A 27,879-nucleotide genomic window follows, 5' to 3' on the forward strand; every position below is an offset into this window, starting at 1 on the left:
AAAGAGCAAGAAAGAAAGTGAACAAGAGCGAGTCAGTGCTCCAACATGTTTTCTGATGAATTCTTAAAGAATCTGTGCTGTATAAAGCATCTATGAATTCTCAAATTTCCATCTATTTTCATATAGCTAAGCTAATTTCAGATCTTACTATCTAAATGTCACACACTTATGTTTCATGTCTTATACTATATATTCATTTGTGGAAAACAAGTTGAATATTATAGTAGGACTGCAACAATTAGTTTATTTGTTGATCAACAAAAAAAGAATCAGCAGCTATTTTGATAACTAAATAATTGGTTTAGTTATTTCAAGCAAAAATGCAAAACATTGGCTGGCTGCACAGTGTCATACATGACAGTAAACTGGATATCTTTGGATTTTGAACCAAACAAGACCTCACCTTGGGCTTTAAGAAATTACAACAGGCATTTTTCATCATTTTTTGACAATTTATAGACAAAACAGTTGATGGATTTACGAAATAAGATATGATAAGATAAGATAAGATATTCCTTTATTAGTCCCACAGTAGGGATATTTACATTATTACATCAGCTAGCGGATACTAAAAATAGAAGAGCATCAATATAAAGAGTAAAAAAAAATCAATAATAAGAACACAAACAATAAAACAACAAAAAATAATAGTACAAAATGTAGTAAAAAAAATAGTAACATGTATCATCAAGAAAATAATCCTCAATAATGAGCATAATCAATAGTTGGAGCCCTATATTATAATATTATATATCAACAAGACTCAGCTGGTAGCTCTGTGATGTGAGGCTTAGGCATAGTGATGCTTTGAGTAAAATACTCACAGATGTTCGCATGCTAACATTTGCTAATTAAAACTAATCACAACTACAGCTGAGGCTAATGGAATATCATTAGTTTAGTTTGAATGTGTGCACCAGATTTCATGGCAATATATCCAATAATGTCAGCTTCATGGTGTCGCTAGTGGAAACTTCAGGGGATCACTAAAGTCAGTAGGTCTTGTCATCTGAGGATCACGAATGCCTGTGGAAGAAATTTAAAGAAATTTGACTTTGAAATAATTTTATCTGAGCCAGAAAATTAAAATAGAGCTACGATCAACCTCACAGTGCATTACACACCACGCTCCTTTGTGTGCCAAAATAAGTGTAATGATATGTTACACAATACACACAATAGCATCTCTTTCCTTAACTAACAGCAGATCATATAATCATAGTGGATTTAAAACTGCGTTCTGTCAGCATTATCTTACACTCTCAGACTTTGTGCACAGTGAGACTTCAGAGGACATTACATTGACCTACATTAATTTCCTGGAGACTTAACCTAACCCTAACCTTAATGTAACACTTAACTTACCGTAACTTTAAACCAAGTCTTCACCCTAAAACTAGTGATTTACATTAAGGGGACTTGTGTTTTGTCTCCATAATGGAGGCAAATCCCGACAACATGAGGAATACCTGGACCACACACACACACACACACACACACACACACACACACACACACACGTCTCTGTATTCTTGACATAAAGCATTCCCTAGCCTAACCATAACCATCACAACTAAATGACCCAAACTCAACCCTTACCTTTAACTGAACCTAAACCCCACACTAACCTCAACCTTAAAACCAAGTATTGACCCTCAAATTGACCTTTGAAGTGTCCTCATAACACAGAAATGTCATCATAAAGCTGGATTTCAACTGAAATTGACTCTCTGAAAGATAGAAAGACACACGCATGCACACACACACACACACATACGCACAGTAGGCAGAGTTGCGTGTGAGTTTGCTTATGTATGAATCAATGCATATTGAATGTGTTTTTCAAAGTGTGTTTGTATACGTCTCTAAATACACACATAATGTTTCACGCTTGTATTAATGATGTTAGTTTTCCTGATAGAAAAAGCTGATCTTGCTAATGTGAGACATGGCTGGCTAAAGTGCTGCAGCTGGAGCAGCGCCAACACCTTTCTGTAATGAGAGTCAGCACTTACACAGATCTTTAGTAAGACACAGATGGATAAAAACCTACAAAAAGGCAACAAGTTGGTTGTGGTTGACTCTTCTCGTTATCTTTACTTGCTTTTATCTGTGACGTTCTGTTAATTTGTGTTATTTGTCTGTTTCTAGACGGCCAACAGTCTCCTTGCAGTTCAGTTTCTACATCAGTGAAGGCTCTGTCTCTGAATCTGAAGAGTCACTACAGCCAGAACCCAGACCAGCTCATCACCTCCACGCCTGCATGGCCGCTCCAAACTTCACCCCTCTCCCCCAGCCAGGTGGACTGTGCTGAGTCCTACCTGAACCTGCTCAACCTGGAAAACAGCACCAAACCGGCTGCCTCGGTCAACGGAGACCTGGACCCCTTCATCACGGCCAACGGGGTAGCTGATAACAAGGAGAGCTCCTGCAATGAGGTTGTCCCGTTCACGTCGAGAAACTCCGCCAGCCTGGATGAAAAGTAAGATTGTCTGTTCTCATATTTATACGCAGAGATAAAACAATGTTTGTACTGTCACAGCCACACAGAAGTAACACTCGCACTGTGAAATGTAGGCAGATTATTTCGCTATGAAGCCATTAAACATTGAAGTGCGCACACACTCCTAATGTGGTACCAGTCAGTTTGTGTTTGAGGTAACCAGACTGCACAGTGACACACACAGGCTGTAGCTTTTAGTGTTATTAGTGGAGAACAGCGCAACTCAGCAGAAACAGCCTCCAGCTAATCAAAGTGCGACTGTAATCAGGGGATTACAGAACACAGGGAGAAAGGGGTTGGGGTTAGACAAACAAAGAGGGGATCAGGTTTGAGGTTGAAAGAGGGAAACAGAAAAGCTTGTGAGAGAGGGTGAGATTTAAGAGACACACATAAACTCCATCTCAGTGTTTCTACTTTTTGAAATAACTCATTTTGAGAAAAAACACTGTAAATGGAGTGATTTTCTTCGGAATAATTTATGTATGAATGAGCTTTTGCTTTTCAGGCATGTTAAAAGTTCTATTTCTTGCTGTCTTACACATTTTTATCTTGTAAAGTGCTTTCCATATTGTGCCCTCACTAGTTTGACTTGATGCCTGAATTCTCTGGCAGGCATGCACAAGCTCAGCAATACACAAGCTGTCCTTACCTTGAATGCATATATGGAGTATGTAATTACTTTTTAATGAGCTTTTAATCTCCTTAAAGTCATCACAAAGACTAACTATAGTGAAAAAAAAACCATTTATGACATAAGATCAAGCAGGACAAACTCTTAAGTCCTTTTCCTTTCATCCCCCTCCCTTTCTCTCCCTTAATTTGTCTCTTCTGTTGCCTTTTTTCCATCTCTCTATGAAAGCAATCTCAAGCAAAATCTCCTAGGAGAGCATGTTAAAGTTGATTTCAAAACAGACAAGGAGGAAAAATAAGGAGCTGGAATCGACTCGGCTGTGGAGTGTGTATTTGGCGTGCTTGTGAATGTTGTAATTTTGTATGTCGGCTTTGTTTGCGTGTGTTTTTCAGAGTCTGCAGCTTAGCCTCCACAGCCAAACTCACATCCTGTGGTTTCCTGCAGCACAGACTCCCAGCCAATCCCAGTTCCCATCCCTTCACAACCTGAAATCCTACCCCACTACATATGTCAGAATTTTTTTTTTCACATAAGCACAGAGGGAAAAAATAAAGAGGAAAGACAAAAGGGAACTTCAAATCCCTTCCAAAAGGAGGAATCTTGTTACTGTACATTTCCATCTGAACATTAGTTTCATATGGGAGTGTGTTGTGTGCCAGGCTCAAAAAAAAAAGAAGTTTTCCCTTTATTTGTGATTATGTAACAACCAGCATCTTCTAATCTTTTCTGTCTGCCACTCTTCTTCTCTCCTTAGCTTCTCTGTCCCACCCCATGTTCTATTTTCTGTCTCAAAAAAAGGTGGTGTAGCTCACAAATGTCCAATCAGGCTATTTTATGTTCTTTTTCTAAAGCGACTTTTCCCTCTCTGTGCCATCCTTCCTTTGTTTGCTTTCTCTCCTGAGTGACATAATCTTTATCTAAATAGTAATCATAACATGTTATGCTAGGGCTTATACGCAAATGGCATATATAAAAAAATGAAAAATCAGTTTAGAATTACTAGTGATGGATATTTTCATCTCAATAGAGCATGGGAAAAAAAGAAGAAAAAAAGTGAGGCTTAGAGAAATGGAAATTTCAGCTCTTTTGTGTTTCCACCAGCCAAACTCTTGTGCATTACCTTTGATGCAGTCCGACTTCTGTACCCGCCCTCCCCCATCGCACTGCACATTTTATTGCTTCCATTTGCTTTTGTTTTCTGGATTTCCCCTGCAAATCAATGTTTACAGCCTGAGTGTCCTTATTTTATGTCCTGCAAACTGCCAGGCAGATATTTCTCTGCCATCCTATCTCACCATCTCTCTTCCTCCGTTTCTTCGTCTTGCCTCAGCTGACCCCGCCTGCCCCTCATGGGTCCCAGATTATTGTTAATTTTTAGTGTAGTTCAGCTTTAAAGGGGACATATCATGCTTTTTGTGATTTTCTGTTATTTTTTATAATGTTGGATGTTATAGTCAAATGTCCAAAATTTGAGGTGAACATATGTAGAAATGCTCCCTGAAAGTCAAAAGCAAGGGCTTCAGTCTGCTCCGAAGTTGTTCCATGGCTTGGTCGCGTTAACCATTTGCATATTTCAAATTCAGGCACAAACATGTACAGATGTACATGAAATCCTATTTCTACTCCTTGTTTATGTAGACTCTGGAAGCTGGCCAGTCAAAACAGAGTGGGCTCATCAGGAGGGGGCCTTAAAGGACCAGTGTGTAGGATTTAGTGGTATTTAGCATTGAGGTTGCAGATTGCTACCAAATGAATACACCTCCCCTCAGACTCCCCTTCAAAGCATGTAGGTGTGGCCACAAAACTGTAAAAATTTAAAAGGCGCTATCTAGAGCCAGTATTTGGTATGTCCATTCTGGGCTACTGTAGAAACATGGCGGTGCAACATGGTGGCCTTCATGGAATAGGACCTGCTCCCTACGTAGATATAAAGGGCTCATTCTAAATTGAGGAAGACACAACAAATCTTATCTTCATGGGGTTATACACTATTAAAACACACTTATGAATATTACATTCCATCTCTGCCAAGTCTATACCACTTGATGCCATTAAATTCTACACACTGGCCCTTTGAGAGACAGGAGCTGTTTCAGACCAAGAGCTGAACTGAGGGTCTACATAAAGTGCCAGCACAAGATAAATGAAGAATTTTAAAAACTGTAAATCATGTAGAAATATTCTAGTAGCCCCCCAGAATATAAATACAGACCTGAAAATGTGCATGATACGTGCCCTTTAAATCATACAAGAATTATCCTCCAACATGAACCAAACTATAGCCATGTGTGCTTTCCAGATGCCTCTCAAGGCTCCACTCTTACATGAACAATGCATATCTTTACATTATATTGAACAATTCATCTAACCATTTAGTAAATCCCAGTACACAATAGGGTTGGGCGATGTCCAGGATTTGGACGATCAACGATCTTCCAAGCAAAACATCGTGATGGCCGATGGCATACACAGAGCTTTGCTCTCGCACGCGCTGCATTTATAGTCACTGTACGGTTTTTATTAACCTAACTGTGTTAAACTAACAAATCCCACCGCACGGGGTGTGTTTAACCGGCGAAACAGTGTCACACGCAGCTCCGACACTCAATCTCTGTCTTTTTCACGTGTTTATTTCTCCTCATTAGCAACTCCACACATGCTTTTCTTTTAGTACTTAAACGAGTCACAATAAGCATAACCACCGAAGAAGAAATACAAAGTGTACTGCTGCTGCTAAAGCGCGCTATGAACACCCAATGATATAAACAGTAGGAAACAATAACATGTTTGAAAAATAGGAAAACTTCACACAGTCACACAAACACACAGTCACTGTCACTCTAGTGCGCGCTCTTGCTCGTTCACTCCAGATTCCGGGAGAATACGTCTAATTTGCGGGCGTCATGGAGACGCTATCAATATGCGGGACACTGCTGCGCACGCGGGGGGGGGGGGGGGGGGGGGGGGGGGCACATCGGCGATGTGGTGTCCATCGGCGATGCCTTACAGCCATCGCCGATGGACGATGGCATCGGACCAACCCTAGTACACAACAAACCCAGAAATCTAAGTAGGATCAAAACAGGAAGTTATAGTGGAAAAACTGAAAATACACTTTGAGGGCAAAACATTGACCTGTGACATTGTGAGTCGTCAACCTCTTTATCTGACACATAGCCACACAGAGAAAAAAAACAGACACATATGGCGACCAGCTTTCAGTATATAAACACCTAACTATATACAGTATTATTCACAAGTGAGTCATGTTTTCCTCTGGTGTTATAGAAACTCTTTCTCTCAGTCAGTATTGTATGTTGCATAATGAGATTTCCTGATCTTGTGATCGCCCAGTTCCATCAATCCATGTTTTTCCCCTGTCTATCATTAATATTATCAACTGTATGTCAGACCTGCACCATACGCCTCGACAGCCAGTAATATAATAGCACAGATGTGTAATGGATGATGTTTCCAGGCACTTGGGCGGAGCTGATTTACAAACTGCAACATGCCATTGTTCGGACATAGAAACTGTTGATTTAAAGAGGTTTGTTGCAAGATTTATCTGTGTTCTCAGCCTGACGCCAGACTAAATGTGATAAGTGGAGAGCTGGAGAGTCAGCCTGTCAGTCACTGAATAATGTTAGACGAACTCTGTCAGGCAGGGTTGCTCTTTAGAATACGAATGCTTGAATTTTTAAGTTTTACAGACACTTTGCAGTTCCCGTTGTGCTCTTGTAGACTCATGTTCATCCACCCACATGCTTAAACATCCCACACACACTCAGATGGGTGATGTGTGTTAATTTTTTTACAAAAGAAAGATGCTTTTGCCAGATATTAGTGAAAACCTCCTACTTGTTTCTTTCATACGATGTTGCACAACTATTAGTACGCGTGTCTTTGTCCGTTTGTCTCAAAGGCTCACGTGTAAAAGAATTTATAGATAACACTTCTTTTCGGAGACATGATTAAACAGGAAGATAGAGATGTTTAACTAATTCCTTGTATTTGTCTCCAAGTTCCTGCTAGTTGTTCTTGAAATAATAAAGTGTTGCTATTTTTTCAAGTCACGCTGTTGATTACTCTGCTTTGTTCTTGTTTCTTGAAAGGTGAAGTAACAAAGCATGCTGAGATTATGAGTCATATGTAGTGTGCTCACCATGGGAGCTTTGTCTTAACTTCTAAAACACCTTGCTGCTTTGGTCTCTATATTGATTTCCGTGTAACATTTAATTAGCCCAAGAATAAACAACTGTCATCAGTGAATAGCCCACACGTCACAAATCTCTAACATTAAAAAAGGTTCCATCAGTGGTTCTGTTTTCATCCACCAACTGCAAACAACCATACCCAAGATAACATTAATTTGCATTCATTCTATTGAAAAAGTCCAAAACTAGAAAAAACCCTCACAGTAAACATCATTGCAGTGAGTTCTGTTACCATCTTGTTGTAATAATGCAGTAGAAAGTCTGCCCTTTTTGGTTCATTTAGGTGCTTGTTAGAAGCTCTAACATCTGAGACTTGAGAGTTGGCAGCAAACAGCAGTGTATTTATGAGCTACTGTTATCAGAAAATAAAACCTGGTAGACAGGAAATAGGGAGACACAAATGTTCACAAATAATCAAGGAAATGTTGTAGTTTTTTTCATTGAAAAAGTTGTTGGCAGAGATATTAGAGTTTCTTGTAAAACCAGCTGGGAATAATTTGTAAATGCCACTTTTACACTGGATTTTCTGTCACTTTACCTCTCTGAAGTTTTTTAGTGTTGAAATTTGTAAAAACCAATGGAGAGAACAATCTAAGTTACAGAATCATTGGGAAACAGTCAGCAGTAATGTTGATAAAACTAGACTTGACATTAAAGCCATTATGTGTAAAATGTTATTTGTTATTTGTAGAACAAATTCTGATGTTGTAGTTTGTAGAAATACTAGACAAATCCTAGTGAAAATGGCAGAAGTTAACAGTATATGTTGCTTTCAGCTCCTGGGTTTAAACAGTGGGAGGGGTACACAACGTACATTAAGACCATTTTTATGTGGATACCTCCACTAGTGCGGATATAACAATTGCTTTAAATGAACAGGGCAGTTGAAATAAATGCATTGTGAAACAACAGTGAAGCAAACGGTTCAAAATAAATCTACATAGACCATTGAAATCACATTTAAACATATAAAATGGGAATAGTACCGTGATAAACCAATATCAGCATAATCCAAAGGATAGCAATAATTAGTTTTTCCTGACATCAAAATAAAAATATTTGTATTTATAAAGAATGTACAGATTTTGGCTTATATTTTACATATACATTTGTGTAGATGTTTACAGAAGAATATTTTATAGGATCAACTTGTAATAATGTAGAGGTATTAGTGCATGCAACTAGGGGTATTTTTAGTATCTTCTCACTATCTTAAAAGAAGGAGCAGCTTGAAGGCATGAAACCATCAAAATGCATCTGTAATGAGTGCCAAATTTTAAGTACACAATTGTATCGTCTGCATACGGAGTGACCTTTGGATTTAGCTCAATTTAATAGAAAGCTGTTTTATGAATATGAATTAAAGTTGGAGTGCAGGGCTTTTACATATAATTGAACATTCATTTTATTCAAGCCCTTGCCAAACAAGTTCACACAATGCTTATGTATATTATGGGCTAAAACGGTCCTTACATACTGTAGCTCAATGATCCTCTGTAGTCTAACTGTTGCCTCTTTTTGGTACAGGTGCGAGGACCCTCTCCTGCTCATCCTCTTCCTCATCTAATCATCCATCATTTTCCAATGAGATACCAACAATTCAGTCTTTCATTCTGCTCAAACAAACAAACTGTACCCCAGAATAACACCTAACCAGCAGCTACCGCTTTAAACCCACAGTTCATGCTTTCCATCGCCCCATCCCCTTCCCTCTCATCGTTCGCTGCACCAGCCTGCCTCTCCCTAGAAGCCTGGGGAGCTCTCTGCCACTGCCTAGCCTCCTTCCTCTCATCTTCCTCCTCCTCCACCTCCTCTTCTCCTTTCTGCCCCCTTCTCCTCTCTCTATGTGAGTATTACTCATAATAACCAGCATGTGGAACTAGTGTATGTGGCACAAGCATGGTACTGGGCATGTGGTGGGTGAACAGTGTGGGTGTTTGCTGGCTCGTGTGTTGGTCTCACCAGTGATTTCTTTGCTAATGACTACATAATAACCTCCTTTTACATGCGGATGTGGCTGTGCAAATTCATAACCACATTAGTGTTGATAGTGTGATAATCAGTGAGTTGCACATGACTCATGCACGGTAGTACAGTCTGTGTTTTACACACTTTGCTGGACAGTGATCTCTTGTTATGTCTCCCATACTTTTGTGAGAATAGAAGAGATGTTCTTGTTAAGATTTGATATTATATTGTCAGTGGAGGTTCAACCTGAACAGTAAACTGTCAGATCAGTGGCATAAGAGAAGCACCTTCTGATGCACACTCAATGTGTTACAGTGGAGTGTGTCTGCGTGTGTGTGATTGTATGTGCACAATCACGTGTGTTTTTGTCAAATGCATGTGTGTCTTTACGAAATTACCATCTTCCAAATAGAGAATGTAATAAGGCTGGCCTCCGGCATACGGTATCAGAGGTCTCACATACATTTGATGCATGTTTGACCGACAGCTAGTAGAAGAGCAGTATACGGAATAAACTCATACCATTTTGTGGCTGGTAATAACTGACAAGCATAGTCTTTCAACAATAGGTTATTCAAATCCTACATTTAATCAGAACAGAACTGTCTTCATAAAAAATAAACCCAAAAGACAAGCAATAGGCAAATACAAATGATGTAAAAAAGGATAAAGTGACTTTTTTGGCCTGTTGTTACACATCTTATTGTTCACTTACTTATTCTTAGAGCTTCCCATTCACAATGAAGTGCACCTATCTAAAAGGCATGAAATAATCTTGTTTTTTTAAGTATACCACAATACCACACAACTAAAGAAAACCCATTGAATTGCTCACTATGACGGTTTTGGTTCCACACTGAACTGAAATGGTCGATGTAGGAATTTAGAAATGTTTCTTTTACAATAACATGAAGTATACATGAGCTGCCGTAAATGTTCTGATACAGACAAGCTCCTAATAATCTCCTTAGTGAGTGAGTTTCTGTTGTATACCTTCTCATGGTATAATGAGCACTGAAAGATTAAAGTACTTTGGGCTATATCATTATCAAAAGTATGATCCCAGTCCTTAACCTGTCTTTCAGAGGATTTAAAAGACTCTGCGGTCTGGAACATAAAATCACCTTTTTCTAGTCAAAGCAAGTCATATGATATCTATAATATTGCACAACTCTAAAGAGCATACCAAAGAAAGCCAAATTTAGATGTTAAATTTCAAAATTCACTTTGTGGTTATTTGTCACTGAAAGACTACCATTTGTACAGTATATATCTGATAAGATGTCACAGACTCATTTGTTAAATAGCTGCGTGGGACAGAATTTCGAAAATAAATAGCCTGGAAAAGAAAAGCCAAAGGAAAGACACCAGTAACTGAGATGCATGACAGGTAGGCTGAATGAAATGAGAGAGAGATAAATAGGGAGACAACGATGGAGTAATAAAGGGGGGAGTAGAAAAATGGAAATAAACTCATTCAACTCTGCCTCACTGCCCTATCTACAGGAGAGTGAGATAGGGCAGTGAGGCAGAGAGGGGTGTCGATGTGACAGAAAAGTGTACTGCTGAGTCAAAGTTATGATAATGAGACCGGGAAGGAAAGAGGCAGGCTGCTCCTTGATCCGGCTGCAAATTCATCTCTGGAACACCAAAACTTGGCAACACACATATACAACAATAAGCACAAGAAACCACAGCAGAGTCAGACTTTAAACTGTACTGTATAAGCCACAAAGAAACTATTACCCAGGGGGAGAAAACAATAGAAGTATTCAAATATATCTAAGGGTTTCGTTTTGCTTTAAGGGGCACAATATGGGCTACTCTACCACTCATTGTCACATCGTTAAATTCCTCAAATTCAACAAAAAATGTGTTCTCATGCAAAAATGTAAATGGGAGAACAAAACTATGAATACACACAGATTTACAAGCGTAGTCATTGAAAGCATGCAGTATGCACAGTGACTTGTTTTTTTTTCATTGTATCAAATAGCTACTTTGCCAGGAGCCTCTAGTCATTTAGCTAACTACAGCACCTAAAAATCAATTTATTATTTGACAAATTATTTTCACTAATTATTTAGGATAGCTGAATATGTAAAACATTTTTTTATATCTTTTCAGTGTATCATGTCATGTCTGCAGCAGACATATTAATTTAGCAGAGGTGTAATAAATAATAATATACAACGGCTGGCTAATAATAGTGACTGGATTTCAATCAGGTGTGCAAGTACATGCTGCATTGCTATGGCTTACTGCAAATGGTATGATCCTAGTCTCTTCCTGCTTTGGTAAGCTGAAGTTTATAATTAGAAAAACACCTTACAAAATTAACAGTTTTACTTGTAGTTTGTAATAAACATTTTAAGGTAACAATTTAAATCAGACATAAGACAAACAAGAATAAGAGGTTAGAAACCACACTAGAGGATCTCTAAATGTACTTACTGTAGGCACAGCAAGTCTATTGCGCTTAATGCTAATATCAGCATGTTAATACACTGTTAGCGTGATAAGTGTAGCAGATATAATTTTTAGCATGTGCAACATCTTAGTTTGGTGTTTTAGCATGCTATCATCTGCCAATTAGCATTAAACACAAAGTACAACCAAGGCTGATTGGAATGTCATTAATTTTGCAGGTATTTGGTTGCAAATTAGCATTTACGTTGCCGTTATATATTTTAAGTGGATTATGAATGCCTGTACCAAAACGTGACAGCAATCTATTCAGTAGTTATTAATAGCTGATAAACAGGTAGTGATATTTCAGTCTGGACCAAAATGTTGGACTTACCAACCAACATCCTGAAAACTAATGATACAGCTTGAGAAACTGGGCTCAATGGAGGTTGACTCAACGCCATAGTCCTATGTGTTTTTCTTCATTTGTTAGTGTGGAAAAAGAGTGTAATTGGCTCTGGAGATGGTTTCCCTGCACCATTACAAGAAGCCTGTATTGTCAACACCATCGTCATACAGAGGCAGAACCAGTAAGCATATCACATAAAGCAGGTCACATAAATTCATTACTGAGACCAGGATTCAACCACAGAACAGATTTCACTGTGGAACAAAGTTAGCAGCCACCAGTGTAAATGGGAGGAGTCTGAGAGGAAGCGAGGCTTGTTAGCGGGTGTGTGTCAGGGCTCATTTTCCAAGAGAATGACTGTGATTGTGCGTGCATGTGCGCATTGGTGCTTGTCATGGCATTACCGCGGTACAATCAGGGAGGCTGCAATGTAGCTATTTCTGGTGTCTGTGTAAAGAGGGGAAAGCCTGCAGCTCTTTTCTCACTTCCTCAACCCCCCACCACTCTTTTTTCTTTGGCTCCCTTTCTTTCCCCATCCCTCTCCCCTCTCTTTTCTCATCAGGGGAGCTGTGGGATGTAGATAAGTCCCCAGACACCCGAAACAACAGGAAGCCAGAGAGAAAGAGAGAGTTACTGTCTTGTCTAGTAACAGCTTACGTCAGAGTGCACTCAGTTTAATGGGTTATAATGTGAAAAACAGCTTGAGGCTTCATGCTCCTGCTTAGTAGAGAGAGATGATTAGACTGAATCTTAATGAGCAAAATAAGGACATACTGTACAATTCTGAACATGTTAACAAATAAGGTCATTTTGTCAGACTTCACTAACCAGTTCTCCTCTCTCACTGACAGGTGTAATCAGACAATTCCCAAACTCGACCCTCCTCCACCCTCCATGAACCGCAAGCGGGCCAGCAGGACCTTGTCTCCAGGGTCAGACTTCACATCAGTGCCCATGCCTGGAGAGGTCATCACTAATGATGGGGCCCCCAGCCGCAGCAGCAGCCTCTCGTTCCCAGATATCACCCCCAGCTCGCTGTCGTCCAGTGATTTCCACTCCCTCAGCAACGGCGAGAGCAGCTCCTGTTCGGCCAGCGAGGACTCGGGCGTCCGCTCCGAGACCAAGTCCCTGCTGTCGCCCTTGCGTGATGACGATGACCTGTTCGGGGACCGCGGGACATTTCTAACAGCTTCCAGTGGCTGTGACAGTCCCCTGGAGGAGACAACCGAAGCGGTTCTCTCTCCCACTGAGTCATATCCCACCGAGCCCCAAATCCTCTCCTCACATTCAGACACGAATGAGCACCAACTGCCCTTCTCATCTCCTTTGAATGATACCTGCCTTCACATCAGCTTTTCTGAGGAAGAGCTGCTGGAGAACAGCCAGGAAGACCCTAATGTCCCACAGCGAAGTTAGGAGGATGAGCTGATGGTCCTTTTGAGACCTCTCACTATGTTTTTCAATCAGCTTTTAATGCAATACTTACTGTCAGATGCTCCTTCGTTTGCACTGGGCTCCATTTCAGGACCTTCATTTATTCTGTCCACTCGTGACACAGTACAGACATAGCATATACCAGTTACTGAAAAATGATCTATTGTGTAAATTATTAGCCAATGGACAGATTTAGTATTTTTGTAATGAAAATAATGATCTAATTTACTTTTTAGTGGCTAGAATGTTAAGCAGAATACATGTAGCATTTCTTGCACTGTTAAGAGTCACGTAATTTACTGTAGAATTCAAAGCCAATGAGGGAACACGTTTTATTTTTGCTAGTAGTCAACATTAAAACATCTTTTTGTATGACGCTTTGCGGTTGTTGCAAACTGTTGTGGAAATACTGCAGATTTCACTGAGTGATACGCGACTATCATGCTTCCACATAACGCTGAGTGATGTTGGGAAGAGCCTCGCCTTCTGTAGCACCTGATGGGACGATGGTTGGAAAGAAAGGAAAAAGAAAGTCTGATAAAGGAAAAAGGGGCAGGATAGAAGTGAGCAGATTTTAGTTATTTGTTGGTTTATACACGTCCATGCTTGGCTGTGTATGTATTTGTATTATCAGAGTTAAGTGGGCTTTAGAATGTTTTATGCAACTTGTTTTTTGGGTTTTTCAGACAGGTAGGCCTCAAAGCAGCACTGGAAAAGTCTGTGTAATAGCCAAAGGGATTTAGCACTCTGTATTACATTGATTCTGTATGTAGCACAGTGGTATCTTCCAGAAAAAAAGGGATTACATTAAAATTATATTAGTTTTGACAAACAGCACAGGCTGACAGCAAACCCTTAAAATCGACACAATGTAGGGTTCATTATTTTAATAACTGATTCATCTGTTGATTATTTTCTCAATTCATCTATTAGTTTGGTATATAAAATGCTATAAAATACTGAAAAATGTTTATCACTATTTCCTGAAGCACAAGAACACATCCTCAAATGTCTTCTTTTGTCCCGTTCACCATTCAAAGATACTCAGCGCACTATCATAGAAATCTGAACATATTTTAAAACATTTTAGCAGCTAACATTTTTCTCTTAATGAATGACACAAAATGATCAATTGATTATCAAAATAGTTGGCCATTGATTTAAAAGTTGGAAACTAATCAATGAATGCAGGTCTAACACAGTGGGCTAATGACCATGATTGCTTTGGATTGCACCTGTCTGAAATGAGCCCTCACACTCAATAGGAAGATAATTGGAGAATCAGAAGTTGACTGATTGATTTTTTTCTTTTCTGCTTCTCTCTGTGTGAAATTAGGAGTGACCATCAAATAATTCACAGTTCACAGGATAATTTAGGCTGACATTGTTGCATGCATCACATGCAGTATGTAGTGTTTTTGTATGTGTAGCTTAATCTAAACATGGGTAACACTGTTTAAAATTACTTGATGTTCAGTATATCAATATAATATATTGCTAACACAACATATCATTAACCAACAACTGCCACTATAGTTAAATGTAGAAAATAGAGATTTTTCTATTATATTATTGACTAATTGTTAATTGAATTTTGATAAATCGATAAATAGTCATTTTTTAGGCAAAAAATGTGATAGTTGCTAGTTTTCAGAGATTCTTGGTTAGACAATATAAGCAATTTGGAAATTTCTAACTTTTTTATATCAAGTGATTGATTGATTGATTGAGAAAATAATCTGCAGATGGAGCGATGATGAAAATAATCATTAGTAATCATGTAGCTGTTCAAATTTGCATAATTTATTTAGTCTTTTACAGGCATGTAGCAAGATTATACTGGGTTGTAAATTTGTCTGTATTCAATGAAGTGCTCTGGTGTAACCTATGACAGGTAGAAGTGACAATAAATGGATGCGAGAAGAAAAGCAGCTGAGGTGTAAAGAGAGTGATGATGTAAAAGGTGAAGGTGTAAAATGCCCACAGGGAAGAAGCTTTTTGCACCCTGAAACAAGGCTTTTCTCAACATCAATGTGACCGGGAGCCATAACAGCAATAACAAATGGATGGAAAAATAATAATAAAGAAGAATAGTTGAAGAAATTCACTTATGTGTTCTTTCTCGATTACTTTTTACCCAATTATGTTTGTATTATAAGCAGAAAACCACAGGATTAGACATTTATGTAAACTGAATTTATCACTCTAACCCTCACTGTCACAATTACCTGTCACTGCAAGTATTCACCTGATAGCCTCTTTGTTGATGCACCTGTTCTTCTATGTAATTTTCCATAATTGCGGAACATCATTTTACCAACTGACAGAGCTGAATGCGCTGTGAAGAGATCAGATTTTAAATATTAAAGGCATCCACATATAGTATTCAAATAAGTGAAACTAATGACATAATAACTAGCGGCTCATAGCTCTTTTCACACCATAGAATGACAATGCCACCGAAGCACCATTAAAAAAAGAAACTGTTCATCTCAGTTTGAATTTGAACAAGCATTATCTGTCTGCTCTCTGAACCTTTTACTCCCTGCATTACTTTATGTCTTCTTTATCATTAAAAATTCATGTCTCTCAAACTCTTTCCCTCACACGTAACATTTTCAAGGCCCGTTGAGACTTTCCGTCGCATCCTCGGAGTTGCTCTGTTCCCGAGGTGTCTTTCAAAGGTGAGCACTTACTTCTGTGTTGTCCCCGAGCCTGTGAAGCTCTCTCGCCTCTGCCGTGTACACTGTCGCTGTGAGGCAGGCACAGGTGACTGACAGGCTTAATGTGTTCAGGGCCTCAGTGGGATACGGTAATGAGAATAGGAAATTCTTCAGCTCTGAGGTGTTCCGAGGTGAGCTGTTATTTCCCCTGCACCACTCTGATCTCAGGAGTGCAAACACCACTTCTGGTACAGGCTAACCAAAAGAACTGGGGAAGTGCTTTGTGTGTTTTATTTGTGGCACAGGAGCCCTCGTTCAACTTGGAATTCCCCAACTGACTAATCAATAATGCAGGATGTCTATGAAACTCAGGAAAGCAGAAGCTACTCCTGCCTCCCTTTTTCTTTCGCTCCTGAGAGGTGGCCTCTATCTGAGCCTATTAAATACCAGACTGCGTCTGATCTGCGATCAATCCGACGCACCTGCATACAGCCAGATCTCAGTTTGATGGTGACGATTAACCTTGGCTCTGTGGCTTTACATGGCTGCTTAAAGTGGATGGCCACTGTCCTTTATGTGCCCATTAATGCTGCTGAAAAGCCATTAGTCTTTATATAGACAGGAGCGAGCCTGTCAGTGATCAAAGCTTTGTGTGTGAGGCTGGTGATCAGAGAGACAGGATTGAACTCACATCACATCACATTCCAGCCCATTTTAACAACCACCAGCAGAAATAAGGCTAAAACACTAGTGTAAAATGTGTCTTTCTTGTTACTTTAAGTGCTTTATGAGATTTTCTAAATCAAACATGTCTTAGTACTACATACGGATTTGGATGTTGGCATCAGGGTAGAAATGACTAATGCTTCAAAGACAAACAGGCCACCCTCCTATATTTATACAGGATAATACATTAAGTAAAAACATTATACTACCCAATCAATACATTGATGAATCACAATAACAGGGAAAGGAGAGGGAGGAACAACTATGGCACAGTCCCAGATGACTAAGCACAATGTTTAGTTGATTACCTGCAGTGATCATAAGGTCTAAATGACCTGTAAAGCAAACCAAGTTCCAAAATCATCTCAGTTACAGACTCACAAAAAAAGATTAAATGTATTACTGCAGCCAGGGCACTGCAGAGCTCATCATTTTTAATTTCAATTCAAGAGACAATTTGTAATACAGTTCCTATCTTGATCCCAAATTATTCCAGGGTCATAATTCATATCACTTAACATATCCGCTATTCTTTCCTGACCAAGAAGATTTAAAAATTCAAGCAGCTAGGTCTTCTCTACAAAGGCCGACAGCAAGCAGTGAAGCTGAGGGGGAAAAGGGTTTCAAGTTTTTTAATGTAGGTTGGCATAAAAGACATAAAGGTTGTAATACCTTAATTTTATAAATTTTAAGGATGATACTGCACTTTGCCTTCAAGGAACGTGAGGGGAAGAAACAGTAGCTAAATACAAAACATGTTCTTTTAGCTTTCCTGTTTTTCTATTCATATTTAGATTGATATCAATTTGATACATTAATCTACAATATAATATTTAAATTTATGATTTTAAACACAGCTTAATCATATGAATTTCACCAGAGTCAAAAGCTGAGATGGCATTTACAGCTACTCTGCTAAACTATAGTCACCATTTAACATGACAAGTTTAGTGTTGGCTGTTTTTCTTCCTTCATAAAAATTGAAACTGTGTTTGGTTGTAGGCTATTTTCACAGAGGTTGTAAATATCTATGGCATAATTTTTTGTCAAAAATATAGTAAAACAGATGTTTAATTGAGTGAGATTCTTCTCAAACATTTGCCCAAATGTACAGTTATTTTTTGCTTTTTTAAGGAAAGAAAATAAGATTTAAAAACATCTAATGAATCTTGAAATTAAACAAAACCATTCTCTTTGTAGCCAAAAAGATGGGCCGGCTATTTTTCACAATTTGTTTTGATCTTTGCTGAGCAGACAGAGATCCGAGCAAGCCAACAGCAGGATAGCAAGGCATTTATCTACATTAAATTAATTAATGATTTTGAATTAATCACTCCTGAAAAGAAGGATTTGAACGCTGTACCCACTCAGAAGAGATTGGATACTTTTCACTTTTCACTCAATATTCTTTCACAGTCTGTAGAGGTGAGTAAAACCCCTATTAGTCATGTTTCCATTGGAACTGAAGGCTGAGAAATGTTAAATGTTTAGGTTTTCTGTCTAAATAGATTCATTACTATCAAAGATTAGCCTATAAAGCTGAGGAAGTCAAATTGTCATGAGTGGGCCAAAATTTATTCCGGACATGATAAAATCTGTTCTCATTTATTGTATTCAGTGTATTCACGGTAATGATGTAGAGATGGTGGAGCATCCCTCTATGGCCCTGGCTAGCTTGAGTCTTCCCACACTATGTCGTTGCTTTATTAGGAAGACAGACATCTCAGATATGTAAACACTGGTGTCAAGGAGACAGATGGTGCCGGGAATTAGATGAAATGACGGCGGGACCGTGGAAACATGCAGCAACCAGCTAGAACATGACGTTCATGGAGCTGGAGTCTGTTCTCCAAAAGTTGTAAACAATAGACGACCTCTTACATCTTCAATGCAATATTTAGATATTTTGCTTGCATTTATTGTCTTTCCATTTATGAAAGGAGTGCCCGATTAGGAGTGGTTAATGTTCCTCTTATTCGTCTTTTCCCATCCACGTGTGATAAAATGCACACACAAACATGTTTGATCTGTGCTTGCCATCTTTTTTATTAGCTTCTTCCAAACACAGTACAAGAATAGACAGGATTAAATTGTTGTTTTGAGCCGCCGTGTTTCTTGAAGAGCTGTTGAGGTACCTCTGAATGAGGGGTGTCTAAAGTCGGGCCCTGGGGGAGACACAATAACCCTCAGCTTCAAACCATTTCCTTTCCACGGAAATGTTTTCCTCTGAGGTCAAGTGGAGGAGAAGTAATACTCATGGCAGCCACCCACTACTTTTACAACCTGCCAAAAAAGGTCTGCTGCAGTCTGAATGCCAGGCGGCTCTTGTTTATGCACGAGTTCTGGGCTAATACAACCTGGGCCCTTTTGCAAAGCTAAATATAGCTCATGATGACCAAGACTCGAAAGTGGTCTTTGCTTTTTTTAAGCCAACAGGGGTTGTCTAAAGAAAGAAAAACTACCTCAGTCTGTTCAGTAAGTAGACAAGAGCTCCACAGGACATATTTCTTCAGAGCTGCTGCTTGGCTAGTGAACCACTTGGCTTTCGAGGGGTTGAATCTGAGGCCAGGGGAGAGAGCTGTGGAGGTGGGTTAAAGGATAAAGGCTGGTAATTTTCTCTATTTTTTTATTTTTTTATTTTTTATTGTTAGCAAATCTCATTTGCAGAGCCAAACCAACAACGGATCTATCCTGCTTACAATGTTTGTGTATCCAAAGCCTGATATATCATATTCATCTGTGCTTAAGACCTCTGTTGTCTGTTGACAAGTGAATGAACCACAACATTGCACTTGGTGACATTTTCCTTCAGTTACGGCAGTTTGTCACATCTGATCACGTTTTCAGTCTCCGGAGAGTAGTTTCATGTGAGGCAGACGTCCCTGTGCATGGTACATATCACATTCACAACCTCTTGACTTTTTACTGCATAGTAAATTAGCAAATTGCATGGTCAATTTATCACAGAACGCCAGTCAAGAGGTTGTGACAAGAAGCACAACAAGCGAGTGAAGCACTGTTAAAGAGAATTGCTCTCCTGAGACTGAAAACATCATCACATTTATTAGTCTTTGGGGCCATTTCTAAACAGAAAAACTACCATGAACATAATCTTTGTGATGAAGGAACATGACACATGACTGACTGACGTGTTTTTAATAGTTTTTGGATGACAATGGAGATCTACTGCACAGAGCAATAAGATATATCATGCTTTGGATACAAACACAATAAGTAAGATTAATTAATTGTTGGTTTGGTACTGCACATGAGATTTGTTGACAATAAGAAAAATTATAGAAAATAGTCATATGGCCAGTCATATCCTTTAAATTGTGAGGCCCTGTTGGCTCCCAAAGGGTCCACCTGTAACAGAGCAGCAAATCTGTCCACTCAATTAATTTCACTTGTAAATTTCTCCCTTTCAATGCACAGGTGAAAATGATACATGTAAAAATACACATGATATAGACAAAGCCAGCAATTCACACGCACTTATTGTTTATGAAGCAACATATATTGCAAGGAATAGCATTGAGTAATATACATGTTTTTTTAAAAGATGGCATATGAGATTAAATAAAATGTGCAGATGAAAACTGCAGCGAATTATTTTCTCTTTTATTGTGTGAAAACACTGTAAACATTTTGTTGAAAGCTAAATATCCAGAGGGAATCACAGGAATATGATAATTGATGGTTTTGCACAGAGAGTTTGGAATATGGAATTACAGCATAATATTATCTCTGGCAGCCCCGACTGAAATGTGGTTTCAACAACTGCTATAGCTGATGGGCAGCAGGCTCACATCTCCTCACAGGAGATCAGAGGAAAGAAAAAGGAGCGAGGTGAAGATTACTGCATGTTATGGAGGAGTTAACATGAGGTCGGAGGTTTGGCACCCTTTGGTCTTCGCGAGCATGGATGTGGTGTGGTGCAGAATAGTAATGTTAGTATTTTTTCTCTACGTGTGTGTGTGTGTTTGAAAGCCTTGAGCTGCCCAGGGAAATTTAACGTCTGTCATTAGAGAAAGCACATATCACTGTGTACTGTAGATCCGAGGGAGTTTGTTCAAATCTGATTATTTTTCTCCTGTGTTTTTGCAGCTTTTCAACCTTAACCAGGTTACAAGATGATTACACAAGGTGAAAACTTTCAGACTTTAATTAATCCTCTCACTTCCAAACAAAAAAAATCCCCACTCACACCTATTAACTTACTCAACCACCAAACAGTCCTAATTCACACAATACTGTATGCTCCCTATGTTTGAAATCCACCAACATGTAGAGTTTATCGGTTTCTATATTGCCACAGGAACAATATCCATGAAAACAATTATGTCTGGTCTGCTAGGTAAACAGTCTTCCCTGCCTGTCACAGCACATTCAATATGTTCACAACACACAGACTTCACTGAAAGTAGAAAATAGTATAGGAAGCTTTGTTCGTTGTGATGACTTTATATTAAATAAATGATATAAACTCATTGAAAACTTACTAAATAATGTGTATGGATGGATGAATTGTGTTGGCATGCTAACATTTCATATTTAGGACTGAAGTACAGCTGAAGTTGATGGGAATGTAGTTTTGCTGGTATTCAGCCATACCCGAAGTATTGAACTATTTAAAATTTGACCTGATGATGGCACTAGAAGAAAAGTTAACACAGTTCATTCATTCTGTGAGATAAATCAATGAATGTCTGTACCAAATTTCCAAACAATGCATCCAATAGTTGTGACATTTCACTCAAAAACACAAATACAGGTCATTTTGGCTGCTAGGGTACCATGCAGACAGGTACAAAATGTCATTACAATCCATCCAACAGTCATTGGGATATTCCAGTTTGGACCAAAGTGGTGCACAGATGGAGTGACAGGTCAGTATTGCCATCTCTAGAGCCATAGTGGCAAAAACATAAATAATAGTTTTAGATATTTTGAACAGAAAACAATCACTAAACTAATCATAAGATTAGTTGAACGTGTACATTTAATCTGTACACTGACCTGTTCTGTAAGACCCTACATCTCTCATGGCTTAAATAAATCATCCCACTACTGCCAATCCATTTTCCATTTTTGTTCTGTTCTTACCCACAGGACATATTATCACGCAGCCCTCTGCAAGTATTCCAAAAAAAAAACACAAAAGCCAGAAAAAGAGCCATCCTGTGCGCTGTAGAAATCTTCATTACATAAGACTGATTATTGCTGCTGGTCACATCCCTTCTCAATATCTCACCAGCCTTGTCTTTCTGAGTGGGGGAAGGATGTGTATAATTTGTAAGAACAGTTTTACCTGTTACTGTTTCCTGTCTTCTTTACTTTGTGGTAAATGATAAATGTGTTGTGTTAACAGACCACCAAAGCATACCAAAGTCTTTACTAACTAAATCCTGTCAGGGATTTTCCATTACTTGTTTTTCAAGCCATGGCAGTCTTTCAATTTTTACTAATTAAAATATTCATATATGCCACCCCTCATACAATAACCTCTTTAGTCTTATTTCTGTAATAGATATGACTTACAACAAGTAACAGTTTGAAATCAGTCCATACCAAAAACGTGCTTTTCCATGGGATTATTGCTCTTTATATATACATTTTATTTTCCACATTAACTGTGAGAGTGTGCTATATTAAAACCTGTCCATAGTTAAATGATTCACCACGCACCATAAGACAGGCTGCGTCAGAAAACAGAACATAAGGGGAATTTAAAGGTCTTAAAGTATAATTTTATAGCTTGATTTTTCTGATATCAGTCAGCTGTTAATGATGCAGAAGCTACTTCAGTGTCATTATTCACTTCAGCCTTAACAAAAATACTCTACTCCAAACTATTCTGATCAAATTTCAAGGTTGCTTTTAATCCACTGCTGTCTTTACATTTCTGAAAATGTTTGTCTGGTTTTATGAAAGCATTGTATTAATAGGCTCCACTCTTGTTTCTCAGACAGAATGGTCATTATCTCTGTAGGTGATTCATTTTGGGGTACTCCTGGGTTTAATTTTGGATTATTTATTGTTTTCTTTATTCCATCAAAAGGACAAGTGACAGGTACAAAATCAGTTTATAAAAAGGTTGCTTTCTCTTTGTTTACACTCTGACCCTTTTCCTCATTATCCTTATGTTTTACCATGTAGGATAATTTATTTTAGTTAGTTTTCTTGGGTTATTGATTGATTATTTAAAACAGGTGTGCATCAGTATGTCCTTCATGCAGTGAATGACTGGGTGCTTACAAAAAGTGGAAAGAGGGCTATAACTTTTCTGTATTAGATTATATTCTTTTTTTTTTTGCTTGTGTGTGTCAATGGCCAAATTTGGATAACTATGTATCTTACATTACTTTGTTTCTATGTTGTGTGTATTCTTTGAATGCTTGCACCTGTCTAGCTCACACGCACGCACGCACGCACACACGCACACACTCACACACACACATGCACGCACGCATGCACACACACACACACACACACATCTGAGCAGATGGAAGGATTCACTTTAGGTGAGACTGAGAAAGTAAACTGTGGTCTGTTGTAGGATACACAGTGGCAGCATGTTTGGAGGCAGTGGGTTTCATTTGTTGATTTTATTTCAGCTCTAACTAGCTGTGGTTGAACTCGGTTTTTGCACCTGTTCCATTATCATTTGGGTGAAAAGAGCTACACCTTTTTCATTACAAATATGAATTACCATTGCACAATTGACACCAAAGTAGATCTGTCACAAAATTACAGCAACCAAGTTGAGCACACTGATCAACTTTCTGCAAATTATTTCAAATGAAATAGAATACATCTTGACCCCTTATGTCAAGCACACTTTCAGAGCACTATATAAATGAACTTGAACTTATTAGCTTTTTTTTCAGCCTGCTATGTTCACACTGTGTGAATGCAATCGTTTAAATTGTGCAACTGTCACTGTTCCTAAATATACTGTACTTGACATCCACACCCATGAACCCTACATTAGTCCCCACCCCTCGTGAAACATTTTCTGTTTCACTTCCTCTTTGCGCTGACAGTGGCCCAAAGTTCAGAGTTGACAGCTCGTGTGTCGCAGAAGTTTCTCACGCAGCTTGTGTTTGAATTTGGATGTTCACCTATAAAAGACTGTCAGTTAAAGGAACCCAGCGCTAACTAGTTCAGTGCTAACATTAATGCTATGATAGATGATGATATGCTACACAGTAAAAAAGAAAAAGACAAAAGAAGAAAAAAAACTTTTCACTTCTGCAAAATGTATTTGTGTAGAGAGAAAACCTGTCACACATACAAAAGAAGAGTGACTCCGAAGTGACCTGTGTGTGAACACTTATACACTGAAACTGCTGAGAAAAAAATCTCTCAATTATTTCAGCACTTTTCCATCCTCTACCATTTTATGAAAATTAGGAGTTGGGTCATAGAGATAAATAATTGCTAGTATTATTATTTTCCAGTTGGGGGCCATTAAACTATCACAGAAGAAGAGGGTGCTTCTTGATGACGTGGTTAAAATAATAAAAAATCAAACCTCAAATGGTGAAAAACAATGTAGAAAACATGACGAGAATATGGCATTTTTGTTTGTTTCATGTGTTAACATTTGATTCTGTCAAATGTTCAGTGTTTCCACTGTTTTTTTCATGTATAAATTGAAAATGTGAATAAAAACAGATGTATGGAATAACTCTGCTTCCTCCTTCATTGTTTATTGATGCAATGCTGTCACTGAAGTATGATATTATGAAACTTGATATTATCTCTTGTTTTTACTACACACTTGCAAATCAAACTGAAATGAAAACACTAATGAATGAGGACGGGACAGATAGGTGGAGGAACCAGATGTAAACACAGGGCAGCACAGGTTGGATGGGGAAAAAAAGACTATAAATGACGTTCGTAAACAAGCTTACATGTTCAAAAATCTGCCAGGTCAAGAACAGACAGAAGGTCTAAACCATGGGCAACAGCAGGAACAGATGGCAGACAGGATAAGAGTACAACATGACTGAATACAAATGTCCAAAAGACCAAAATAATAAAGATGAACTGGCAGGGAATGAATGACTGAGACCTGTAAATATGCTGAGGAGCTGATGAGGGAATGGGGGACAGGTGAGTGGGGAGGAGGAGCAGGTTGGAGCTGATTGGCTGGGGAAAAAACACTGAGAACAAGGTGGGGTTAATGAGGATTGATGCAGGGCAGTTGTGGAGGGGAAAAGCAGGCTGGGGAAGGAGCAGAGAGACAACAAAAACCCAGAACACACAATAAAACTAGACAGTACTACGACAAAAACTAAGTAGCAGTTCTATATCCAAGTCCAAGCTTTCTGTTAGTTGTTCTTCATCAGCACAAGCGTGACCACTTTTACTCTTTTTTTTTCTCCCTCCACCATGTTTGCCCTGGAGTTTTTAATGTGTTAACAAAGAATTAAACAGACTTTTTCACATGGAACAGTAACACTCCAATAAATACTCGCAGCAGCAGATTCCCATTGATTTACCAGCAGAGAACAATCGTTTCATTAAGACCTTCTGTGTTTATCTTTGTTTGACCTTGCTTTTAATCTGCCATCTGGATAAAGCGCTGAGCGTGGCTTTCGACACACGGGCAGTGGGAGAGAGATACTCGCTGTTCTTTGCAATCGAAAATTTGTATGTTGATGAAATGCCTCTCTTGCACTCCCAAACTTCCCCTTCCTTCAACAACTGACCTAGATTTCTACATAATGTTTCCCCTGAGTAAAATAACAAGACTTTTCTATTATTGTATGTTAATGTGGGATACAGTAATTGCCATAGTCATTTATGGAACAATATTGGACCATGGAGTGCTATGTTTTTTACGTTTTTTTACATTATTGAGGGACAGCACTTTCTCGGTTGCACTGCAGAATGAGTTCTCTTTTGATATTTAAATGTCCTGTCCACTCAAAAATGTATTTTACTTCTTGTTCCTGCATACACCATGACTAGTTTGGAGCCAATCGCAGTGCATTATACAATTTATGGAAGTAAGATGTAAACATTTGAAGCCTCATCAGGAGGAGTAGATGTCATTTTAAGGATTTTAATTAGATGATTGAACATTTATCAGACACAAATTATTATAGCAAGATTTTTTTTATATATATTAAAAGTAACTGGAGGGAATCTTTAAAGTACATTTTGATGATAATACTTTCTTTTTTTATGTAAGTACGATTTGGGATGCAGGGTATTTACTTCTGATGGAGAAGTTTGTTTTATTGGTACTTGGATCTGAACACTTCTTCCACCTCTATAAAGATCTAATTGGAAGTTATAGATTAGCATTAGATTTGTCGGTGCAGGTCAAAATAAATCATATGTATCTAACATTTGGGAGCAGACAGCTACCCAACACTGGACAATATTACGAGGCTGTAAATGTTGAACGATAGAGTGTTTAAGGCCTGCGAGTTCCTGCCATCTTTATTACATTACACAAAAGCATGAGTCAGCATCTTAAGGCCTTACCCCTGCCCCCCTGCCTGGCTGTTCATTAACTGAGATACCTGTCACCTCTTATCAGACCCTATGTACCTGGTTTTAATTTGTGTGTATGTGTGTGCTTGACAGTAATAATATAAGTGACACAGTGCAGTAAGTCAGCCAGTACAAGCTCACTCGGCTGTGCTGCTTCAGCTCCCTTCAAATCTGATATGTTTTCACACTCAATTTATTTCATCACATACCGAGAGGAGATGGGATTTGACAGCAGCACGAGAGCAGTCTATATGGAAGAGAATTATAACATCAAGACACCATTTTGAGTTTTATACAAGGGGATGATATTATTATTATTATTATTATTATTATTATTATTATTATTATTATTATTATTATTATTATTTTAGTAGTAGTAGTATTTCTTGCTATTAAACATGATAATAGGATGATGAAGATGATGGTATTTTTTAAGTTACTTTTTGTTTTAAATCTGCTGAATATTATTATTAATATCATTGAATATTATTGAATATTATCACATCAAGACGCAAAACATATCCAAAGCTCCTGTCTTCTCTGTAATTCAGTCCAACTTCAACTCTCTACCTTTTTGTTCTACATTTCTTCTGATTGTGTTATATATCGTCATTTGATTGAAATACAGTAGAGCTGTATTCATGAATATCATATTCATGAACAAGACTGATGAACAGACTGATTTCTGTCCTACTTATCCTGTGAAATAGCTCCTACACTAAACACCTAATTTACACTCCCTATTATCTCCTATTCCCATCCTTTTAAAGGGAATGTATCATGCCAGGTCTATTTCCAGGTCTATATTTATATACTGGGGTGTTACACTGTAAAATGTCCTTCAATAGTTCTGTATAGATTACTAAATAAAAAGTACGAATATTTAATTAACCCAATATTTTGTTTGAAAAAAATTGATTTCACTGAACTTTACAATAAACTGATTTTACGAAAAGGGTTCATGTCAAAAGTAAAAGTCATGACCCACCCACATGAACCAAGTCTTGGCATCTTTTGGCTCTCCTAGCCTGCTCCTTACCAACATATTTGTTTGGATATGAGGGGGAATACTTAACCCAAGACATGAGTATTCATTTGCATTGTTTACAGTGTGATTTTATTGCAGTCTAATGCAAAGCACCACCTCGTTTCCTCTATTTGCTTTATGCCATTGTTTCTAAGTTAATCGGGTGCCAAAAAGCCAAATCAAATGCAGTTTCTACTTTGTGTCCTGTTTCCAGGCAAAAAAATGGCATTTCTTTGTTTGTTTACAAATCAGACATTTCAAATAAACTGGCGACATTTGGCTGCAATGCCTTCACAATTGGTGGCCTACTGTCATTACTGAAAACCTATGGCGTAGGTTTGCATATTCAACATTTTTGGAGGACAAAATTATCCCT

The 27,879-nt window shown here is 38.4% G+C and overlaps 1 protein-coding gene across 1 annotated transcript in view; it reads left to right on the forward strand.

The window, feature by feature from the left end:
* si:dkey-34e4.1 (carboxyl-terminal PDZ ligand of neuronal nitric oxide synthase protein) overlaps positions 1–15,502 on the forward strand; it is a 56,834-nt gene extending 41,332 nt beyond the window's left edge. Inside the window, exons 10-11 of the mRNA XM_062435290.1 lie at positions 2,152–2,482; positions 12,989–15,502. Coding sequence (XP_062291274.1) covers positions 2,152–2,482; positions 12,989–13,553 — 896 coding nt within the window. The 3' untranslated portion in view covers positions 13,554–15,502. The remainder of the gene's footprint in view (positions 1–2,151; positions 2,483–12,988) is intronic.
* The last annotated feature ends 12,377 nt before the right edge of the window (positions 15,503–27,879 follow it).

The sequence above is a fragment of the Scomber scombrus genome, chromosome 15 (assembly GCF_963691925.1).
Source record: "Scomber scombrus chromosome 15, fScoSco1.1, whole genome shotgun sequence".
Classification (NCBI taxonomy): Eukaryota; Metazoa; Chordata; class Actinopteri; order Scombriformes; family Scombridae; genus Scomber; species Scomber scombrus.